This window comes from Camelina sativa, chromosome 2 (genome assembly GCF_030686135.1).
Source record: "Camelina sativa cultivar CO46 ecotype springtype chromosome 2, ASM3068613v1".
Taxonomy (NCBI): Eukaryota; Viridiplantae; Streptophyta; class Magnoliopsida; order Brassicales; family Brassicaceae; genus Camelina; species Camelina sativa.
This window is the reverse complement of record NC_141881.1, coordinates 15,685,733-15,695,806: the sequence shown is the minus strand read 5'-3', so window position 1 is coordinate 15,695,806 and position 10,074 is coordinate 15,685,733. Positions and strand designations below refer to the sequence as shown.

Genomic DNA, 10,074 nt, shown 5'->3' with positions numbered 1-10,074 from the left:
GGCACTTGATTATCGATCGATGATATTTGAAGGTAATAATTCAACAGTGATCAAACTTCTCAACAGTAAAGCAACATCTCCTCGACTACGATACTATCTAGAGTCAATACGGCAATGGTGTACACACTTTACTTCCATCCAATTTGCCTTCCGTCCTCGAGAACAAAATGAATGTGCAGATTTACTAGCAAAGAAGGCAACAAGTAGTCCTCAAATGATTTCTTTATATCATTCTTGTCAAAAAATTTTACTCACTGCTGTAAACCATGATTGTGATACTGATTTCTAATAAAGTTATTGGAAGAAAAAAAAACAATAATATAGTAAATTATAGAATTGCTATATATTTGACTCTATTTTTTATATTAACACTATTTTAGATTAAAAAATAGAGTAATACATTGAATAAAATCTATGTTTTATTTAGAGTTACAATATTCTATTTTAAAGTAAAAATTTGAGATATATGGGTTGGTCTAAGCCAAAAGTAAAAGTCAAAACTTCTTGGATCATGTAATAATATGATCAAGTTAAATGCTATGTAATAAACACATATTCGCAAGAGATTATGGCCTTGAATGGTAGTAGATTCTACGATAGTATTTTGGATTTTGTTTTTGAAAAATCTATTTTTTATCCAATCAAGATTTTAGCCTAGATAGATTCCCTAAAAAAAAATAAGAGTCCACATAACCGAGGATGGGTGAAAGTTAAACAAAACTCCTACTGTGTTGATGCAATAGAATCGATCATTGTGGTAGACAAGGTTGCTCTGCTTAAAAGACCGTGTTCCATAAGGGAATTCAGCAGTAACCCACTTAGCATCTCCTGGATGGCAAGTGTTGATCTGATCTTGACAGAGTTATCTGAAAACCTTATCGCTACCACCACACAGTTATCTGATGTAGAGGACAAAAGAACGCATCTTAGAAAAATCCAGCTCATCACACTCTGCCAAGGTTACGACCTCCCGAGAATACGGATTGAAGAAGAACACCTTATAAATAAAAGTAATGTAAACTACCTCTAATTATGGATTCATGATGTTGTAAAACATGTTTTATCCGATTTCATTTTTTTCTCATTTAGATTTTATAATTTGGAAGGTGTGTCTAGATTTGGGAGGAAGTATTAATCTATACTAGTATTTTTGTAGCAGTTTTTGCTCAAAAATACTTTTTGGAAAATTTTTACATTTAATGCATTGACTTTAATATTAGTTACTAAAACTTCAAAATTAATTATAGGTGAGATTTTTTTTAAAAAAGAAATCTTTCTACCTCATTCAAACATAAATATATGATTCTCTTTCATTTTTATTTGAATTTATATTTAAATTATCTTAGATTATTCTATAATAAATTTAGTTAATAAAAATTGTGATTTTTTCCTGCATATGATGTAATACAAAATGTTAAAAACAGACATATATTACTCAATAGATGAATAAAAAAATACGGATACAATATCTCACATCGTCTAAAAAAATTGGGCAATGGTTCAGAGTCATACTATAAAAAAACACCAAAATGATTCTGTCTACAAATGAGTAGAAAGCTTGATTTATCAGACATTCAAACTTTAAAAACTTTTATTTGGTTTATTCCGGTTCTTTATTTTAAAGATTTTTAAAAGGTTAAATATGAAAATATTTAAAACTTTTAAAAAGTTAAATATGAAATATTATACCGTAGATACACAAGAAATATTAAAAACTAAGATGATACAGTGTGAGTTAAAATATCTCGGGACGGAGTTATATAGCGGGACAGGTTTCATTGATATTTATATAAATTAAAAAATATCATTAATTTGGTGTTACAGGGGTAAAACATCACTTAATTATTTTGTTAACACTGTCAGTATTAGAGAATAGACATATCTAATTATATTGATTAAATAAATATTATGTAAAAAATAAATTGTATTGCGGTATTATATGATTTATTTAACAATTATTATATAATTATAACATATTTAACCAACAAATATAACTTATAATTTAAATATTTTAGTTATAAATAATTTTGCCCAGCGGTATACCGCGACTCTGGTACACTACCTCAACTATATCGGTTCTTCGATATACACCCTAGACTTTTTACCTCTTTCCTAAAGATCATAAACAATTTTTTACTCTATTAAACATCACAAACTATACATTCTCTTATAATTGCAACATAGCAATTTTAAATTGTGATTGTATTTACTAAAATGATAGTGGCGTTTAAACGACCACGCTTTTTAAGTAAACCAAAGTTGATTGGAACAACAGTTAGTGAAGCATTAGCATAATGGCCTTGATTGGAACAACAGTTAGTGAAGCATTAACATTATGCAGCATGAGCAGTATGCTGCATAAGTTGTATACTATTATTTATTAACAATGATATGTGATTGGTACAATTGCTAGCATTTAGACATAAAATTACAAAATTAGATATTTTAAATATACAAATATAGTAAACTCTAAGTGTTTAATGAGGGTAAAATTGTATTTTAATAACTTTAAAACCATTATGCTTGGGCAATGCTTCGTTTAGGAGCATTGGGCTGTAGAGCATTTAAAAGCCTTTTATGCTCCCTTTATGCTTTCTAAATAAAATTAAAATTCTCATTTCTTAGGATTTCTCTTTTCCTCATTGTTCTCAATTTCAATACGACAAGAACTCGTTTCTCTCCTCTCAATTCTCTTGTAAGGTCTTCGAATATAAATATTATAAGTCGTTTATCGTAAGTAAGCACCGACAAAGTGGTTTATGAGTGAAGTTTAAGTCTATGAACGTGCTCTTTTAGTTTAGTTTTTGTAAACATGAATGGTACTTTCTAGAGTTTTTGTGATCTTGGTGATAGTTTTGTTTCTTTAAACAATGAGAAACCATCGGCTTTAACAGTAGATATCTTTGATCTCTGCAAAGAAACAACTTAAGAACACCTGTCGGCATTTTCAAGAAATTTTAATTAAACATTCTACTTTATTGATACAATTAAAACCTTAAGATTTGAGATTTTCGCTATGAAGAAGAAGAATGGATTTGATTAATCATATGGATTCGATTTTTTTGGTTCAATTAACATAATCATGGTATTTTAAACGCAATTACTGCTTTACTAAATCTAATCGCAATTTAGAGTCACTATTTTGCAATTAGAAGAGTAAGTGTAGTTCATGATGTTTGATAAAGAAAAACATTGTTTATGATGTTTAGAAAAGAGGCAAAAAGTTTAGGGTGTACATCGAAGAAGCCGTATAGTTAAGGTAGTATACTAGGGTCGACCCTATAAATTCACTAGTAGAGACATATTATAGCACAAATTACGTAGTGTCTATCTTTCTACCATAGAAATATGTAAAAGGGGATATGGTGGTCACATGTCTTCTTTATTAGCTTTTGCATGTTTTACCATCTTTTCATATTTTCTTATATATATCTGTTTTTTTTTGTGCAAAGATTTTATTATATCTGTTTATAGCAGATTTATTATTTGACAAAAACTCTGGTGGTGTTTGAGATTTACTTTGGAAGTTAATACTTCCATAGTTTAAAATGCTAACTATGTCCAAGGCAACTAATATAGTTAGGTACTAAGGAAAAGTTGTAAGATTTGGAAGATTTAGAATTGAAAATACAATTAGTCCAACCTTAACCTTCATTGAAAAAATAAAATCAAATGTGAAAGAACCTCAACTTCTAACATCAATAATATAATTGCAATATACTTAAATACTAATTTTAAAGAACTTCAACTTCTAACATCAAAAAGTTTTTAAAAAAATTTCTTATTATCTGTTTCAAGTAATTTTGTGTTTTGTTTTTAAGAATGCTTATCAGTTCAGGTTCATAATGATATATATTCACTAAGCTAATTGAAAACATGGAAGTAAATTAAAAGGTTAATATATTTTCTTTCAAATTAAATTTATTATGTTTGCAATCAAAATTGCATTGTCTTATTCTTTATGAAATTTACTGATACAAATCTACGGCTTGCAACGAAAAGCTGATACAAATCTACGGCTTGCAAAGTTGTCTCTCTAAACAATCGGCAATCGCAAAGGGAGAATTAGAAATAGTTCAATGTCAACAGTAGAAAGAGAAGACATATACAACAGCAGAACAATTCTGGTAAACACCCACAACATACAACAGTGAAACTCTCAAATCCCCAGTTACACATTGACACAATAAAAACAAAACAAAAAAACCTTCTCAACTGTTATGTAAAGAGCTAACGGACATGAGGTCCAACAAATTCTTGGGAGGCGGATCGATCCATAGCATTGGACGATGACACAGTTCCACCCTACACCATTCCTTGTCCGAATTGTACAGGTTTTCATTGAATGAGTAGGAAATACAAGGTTCGGGATCGCGTCCGAACCTTGAGAAATAGACTTTGCTCCGCATCCAAGGGAGATTAGTTCTCAACTCAGAGTTATGAAAACCGAAAAAGATCGTCAAGCTATCAAGTGTAGTCCTACTCACCTCCTCCCACCTCAAAGAGACTAGTTTATAAACCATCGGGATCTCGTTCATGCATGCAAACATTACATAGAGCTCTCCTTTCTTCTCTGCCAAGGCAACTGTTTTCGCCTTCCGTCCATATTGCACTCTATCGCAGATATACGGGCATGAGAGTTTATGAACACCGAAAGGAGTCCACATACCCGAAGATGGGTGAAAGTTAAACAAAACTCCTGCCCCGTTGATGCAATAGAATCGATCATTGTGGTAGACAAGGTTGCTCTGCCTATACATCCGCGTTCCATTATCGAATTTAGCAGTAACCCACTTAGCATCTCCTGGATGGCAAGTGTTGATCTTGACAGTGTATTCCTTAAACCTTATCGCTACCACCACACAGTTATCTGATGTAGGAGGACAAGAGAACGCAATCTTAGAAAAATCCAGATCACACTCTGGCAAGGTTATGACTTCCCGAGATAACAAATTGAAGAAAAACACCTCTTTCGTTCCAGTTTTAGCCATAAGTAACCAGCCATCTCTCGAGTAGCCCACAGTGGAGTTATCTAACTCTGGCAGACTCAAAGTGTACAAATTCCACTGTAATGGATCGTGGAGTTCAACCAACTTGCCACCTTTGCGAAAGCACATATGCCAAGGATGCTTTTCCACTACACGGACAGGTACAGCAGCTTCACACCATGACTTACAAACGGCAGATGCACGGATGTTGTCTTCTAAGACGAGACGAGACATTATTATACCTAGGAGTTCTGATGGAAGGTCAGCAAAACTCGGATTCATGGCCTTCTTGCTCGGAGATTTTGATCTACAAAACAAATCAATCAGCTTCAAATTAGGCTGATTGATTTGTTTCAACAAAAGATCCTACCAACACAATAAATAAAACATTAACAACCACACAAAAAAAATCCCCGAAATGTCTCCGATTCAACAAAATATATTAATATCATAGAAACGTTACACTAGATTCATTTCAGATTCGATTTAATTTCGCCAATGAGAGAATTGAGAGAGAGAGAGAGAGAGAGAGAGAGTAACAAACCCTATTCGTGAGACGGTGGCAGGAGACATCGAAGAAGGTGATGCCATTTTCGGAGACGGCGGTGGACTTTGACGGGACAGCGACACTGGCAGCATCCTTAAGACACAAAATTAGGGTTTGTTGTCTCTCAGTTTTAACACTCGTACAATGTCGTTTTGGATTTCGGCTTTTTAAGTGATTAGGTCTTCAATTTATATTTATATATCTTGGATAAAATATAGTGACGTTAATTATGACGTAAATAAACTTTAAAAACAAATAGTATTTTTGAGGAAAAAAAAAAACAAATAGTATTTAAATAGTTTATCACCCATCAATTCTATTTAAGTTATTAGTTTTGTAGTAATTAAATTTATGGCACCACGTCACAAATATTCAATGTAAGAGGACTAACTGAATTTAATGTAAGATGATCATACAAGTCTATAGCTTGTAATGTTACTTTGAAGGTTGTGCCGAGAATGTAAAGATTTATCAACAAAGGTCAAGGAGAATCAGAAATGGTTCACAGTCAACTTTAGACAAAGAAGACATTCATTACAAAGGCCGAAACTGTTTTGGTAAACAACAACACAACAATGACAGGTCCCAAAATCCCCAATCAAACATGACTTCTTATCTATTTCATCAAAAGGTCTAAAACTTTCTGAGGAGGCGCATCGATCCATAGGCTTTGAGGAGGACATAGTTCTCTCCATCTCTGCCATTGCTCGTCCGGATTGTACCTGCTTTCATCAAAGGAATACGTTACACAACGTTGGCCCTTGTAACTAAACCTTGAGAAGTAGACATCGTTCTTCATCCGTGGGAGATTACTTCTCAGCTCACTGTTATAATAACTGACAAAGATGTTCAAGCTATCAAGTGCAGTCGGAATCATCTCCTCCCACTTCCCAGAGATCAGCTTGTAAACTAATGGCTTCTCGTTGCTGCTTGTAAACAGGACAAAAAGCTCTCCTTTCTTCTCTACCAAGGAAACTCCTTTCTCGCTCCATCCATATTTCTCTCTATCGTAGACATACGGGCATTTGATTTGATCTGCACCCGTATAGCTCCATGTAAGGGAAGATGGGTGAAAGCTAAACAAAGTTCCTCGTGCGTTGAAGCAATAGAATCGATCTTTGCAATAGACAATGTTACTCTGGTTATAAAACGGTCTTAGATAACAAGGGACGGTATCAGTTTTCCACTCGGTAGCTCCTGGATGACAAGTGCTGATAATGACAAACTCTGCTAAGAACCTTATCCCCACAACCACACAATTATCTGATGTAGGAGGACAAGAGAACGCAAACTCATCAAAAGCATACCAACACTCTGGCAAGGTTATTAGCTCCCGAGAATACGGATTGAAGAAGAACATGTCTTTCGATTTTGCTTTTTCCATAAGTAACCAGCCATCTCTTGAGTAACACACAGTGGATTTAGGTAACTCTGGCAGATTCAAAATGTACAGCTTCCCCTGTAATGGATCGAGGAGTTCGACCGAGTTGTCACCTTTAGGAAAGAACATAAGCCAAGGATACTTTTCCACTACCCGAACAGATACAGCAGCTTTACACCATGACGTACAAGTGGCTGATGCATGGATGTTATCTTTTAAGATAAGACGAGACATTATTACACCTAGGACGTCTATTGGAAGGTCGGCGAAACTCGGATCCAGGGCCTTCTCGCTCAGAGTTTTGGTTCTACAAAACAATTAATCAACTTCAAATCAGACCAGTCCTGACCTTTAAACTCGTCACAAAGTTAAGAAAAAAAACACCCTGAAATGATCAACTAACTAACACAATAATAAAATAAAATAATAAAAAAAAACAAAATGAAAAAGAAAAACTTTTTTGCATGGGAATTTAACGTTTTAAGAACACTGAAATGTTTCCGATTCTACAAAATCTATTAATATCATAGAAACCTCTTTACACTAGATTCACTTCAGATTCTATTCAGGTTTAATTATTCTGAATAAAAGAAAAACACTATCGAACTTCTCAAAAAAAAACCAATATAATTGAATATTATAAGTTGTAATAAAATGTTTTGAGAGTAACAAACCCTCTACGTGAGACGATGGCAGGTGACAGCGAAGAAGGTGATGCCATTTTAGGAGATGGCGGAGGACTTTGACGGGACAACGACACTTGCAGCATCCTTAAGACCTTAATTAGGGTTTGTTGTCTCTCAGTTTCAACTTTCAACTTCTAACAGTGTTCTTTTGGATTTGGGGCTATTTAAGTGATTAGGTAGTCTTATCTTTTTTAATCTCAGAAATCATAAATCACTTGTGAAATCTTATCCTTTTATCTTGCAAATCACAAATCATTTATAAAATTAATTATAAGATAACATCTCCATGTGGCAAGATTATCTTTTATCTTATAACTCACATGTCACTTTTGCAATTGTGCAATCATATGTTGACATATGTCAAATATTAAAAATAAATTAAAAGTAGTAAAACAAAAACCACAATTTTTTTTTAATCTAATAGTACAAATACCATTAATCTAATAGAACAAACTGGGCTTTGGGGCCTTTGTATTTTTCTAAGGCATAATTTTTGTAAAAAACTAGATAGTTACCTGTGGTGTACAACATGGAGAAATGTTTGCGTAAATTTTACTATAATTTGTTATTTATAAAATAATTGTAGATATTTTATTTGATTTATTCTATAGATTTTATAAATTTTTACATATAATTTACTTAGCTTCATACTCTAATTTCAACCGATCTTTGATACATGATACACCATTAAAATCCGTGAATTATATAAATTTGATAAAATCCAGACAATAATACAAAACCCGTGTTGAAGCGGTCGTGTTTAGAAATTTTGATTAATTTCTTTTAGTTGTATATACTATATTGAATAAAATATAACATTTGTGATTTCTTAGATTTTAATAAAATGTCACTCCGTCGATGTGTAGTGCAAAAAAATATTTAATAAATTAGATATATATATATATATATATATATAAGCAATGTTGTATCTTAGTTTTAATATATATATGTCATTATTAAACAATTTAGGGCCAATTTCTTTCTAGTGGTAAGTGCTTTAGATGAATATATTATTAATCTTAGTTTTGTAATTGTTCTATATATTTTGTTATTATTTCTTATGATTTCTGAAACAATCAATGAAAACTGTTAAATAATTTCATAAACGAATTTCAAAAATATTGTTTTATTATTTTATAAATTAATATAAGCTTTTCTTTTATTAGTTTTAAATTAATTAAAATATAATGATATGATAGTAGAGTTAAACTTCTGACAACATTACTTAGATAAGTATATAGAAATAACATTGTTCTCTTGTAATTATAGTTTTACCGTCCATTCAAGTTATAGTGGTGCATTTTTTTCTGGATTAGGGATCACAAAAGAATAAGAAGACAACATTTCTGATGGACAAAACGGAAATTGAATAGGATTGCTAAGAAAGACTGAAACTAGGGATTTTCAACTTTCTTTGCGATCCTAGTCAAGTGCCGGTCAGTTCATTTGAGGTGATGCCTTTTTCTTCTATTGTTATCTCTAACCTAGAAAGAAATGCAATATCAACATTTGAATTGGGTGGTGAAACTATGGCGAAGAATAAGAGACTCATGCTACTGAAAACCTAAAACCGAAAACTTATAAACTATAATTACATGCAAAATCGATAAAACTAATAAAGGCATGATACAATTGGTAAATGGTTTGCGCGCCAATTTTTGTTTAACAAACTAATCTCCTATAGATTTCAGGTGAAAATTCGTTGACAGGTTTCTTAATTACCAAAAGAAATAACTTTTAAAACAAAGTTCAGGTTTCAACAAAAATTGATTGCTAAATCTTTATCGAAAGATGAAATCTAAAGCATCTGCAAACAAAAATTACGATATGATGAAATTATTTATTTAAAAAAAAAAATCATCGAAAACCCTTATACCAAACACGACCAATCAGCCATATGTAATATCTACTATTCAAAAAACATTTCATACCATTAATCAAAGTACGGTGGTCTTTTTTCTTCAATCAAATGATACAATTTATATAACATTAAAACCATGGAACGATGAACATGTGGCAAGGATATGTATGTACATATATGACTTTTATGGTAGCATTGCTTTAATTAGTCAAACTTTCCTCAATTTTAAATTATATATAGCCTTATACAGACATCTAATTATGTTTTCATAAATACTAAATTTTGAACAAAGACTTAAAAAAAAATAGTATATGGAAATCAATATTAGTAAACAAATCCTTATGGTCTTATGGATACCTACATGATAATCAATATTAGTAGGATTTGGATACGCCTCTCAAAATCGGTCCATTAGAAAAGACTATATCGAAAGATAATGGCTAACTCACCAGTAGTCTTTTTGGTTGGCTAAAGATTATTAAATATGTGAAAATATGATTATAAAAAAAAAAGAATTATGAAATTTTTAATTGATTGGTATACTATTAATTATTATACAAAGTTTGGTTTCTAAAGTTACTATGTCACATGACTGTAATACATGTTAATTC

At 31.8% G+C, this 10,074-nt stretch overlaps 2 protein-coding genes across 2 annotated transcripts; both read right to left on the bottom strand.

The window, feature by feature from the left end:
• Nucleotides 1–4,104: 4,104 nt before the first annotated feature.
• On the bottom strand, nucleotides 4,105–5,681 carry LOC104748443 (F-box protein At4g00893-like). Its single transcript, XM_019229794.2, has 2 exons — nucleotides 5,533–5,681; nucleotides 4,105–5,295 (listed from the first exon to the last, which is right to left on the bottom strand). The coding sequence occupies exons 1-2, from the start codon at nucleotides 5,625–5,627 to the stop codon at nucleotides 4,212–4,214; spliced, it is 1,179 nt and encodes a 392-aa protein (XP_019085339.2). The 5' UTR covers nucleotides 5,628–5,681; the 3' UTR covers nucleotides 4,105–4,211.
• Nucleotides 5,682–6,018: 337 nt separating this feature from the next.
• LOC104717640 (F-box protein At4g00893-like) lies at nucleotides 6,019–7,765 on the bottom strand. The gene is made up of 2 exons (XM_010435250.2): nucleotides 7,591–7,765; nucleotides 6,019–7,223 (listed from the first exon to the last, which is right to left on the bottom strand). The coding sequence occupies exons 1-2, from the start codon at nucleotides 7,683–7,685 to the stop codon at nucleotides 6,152–6,154; spliced, it is 1,167 nt and encodes a 388-aa protein (XP_010433552.1). The 5' UTR covers nucleotides 7,686–7,765; the 3' UTR covers nucleotides 6,019–6,151.
• Nucleotides 7,766–10,074: the final 2,309 nt, after the last annotated feature.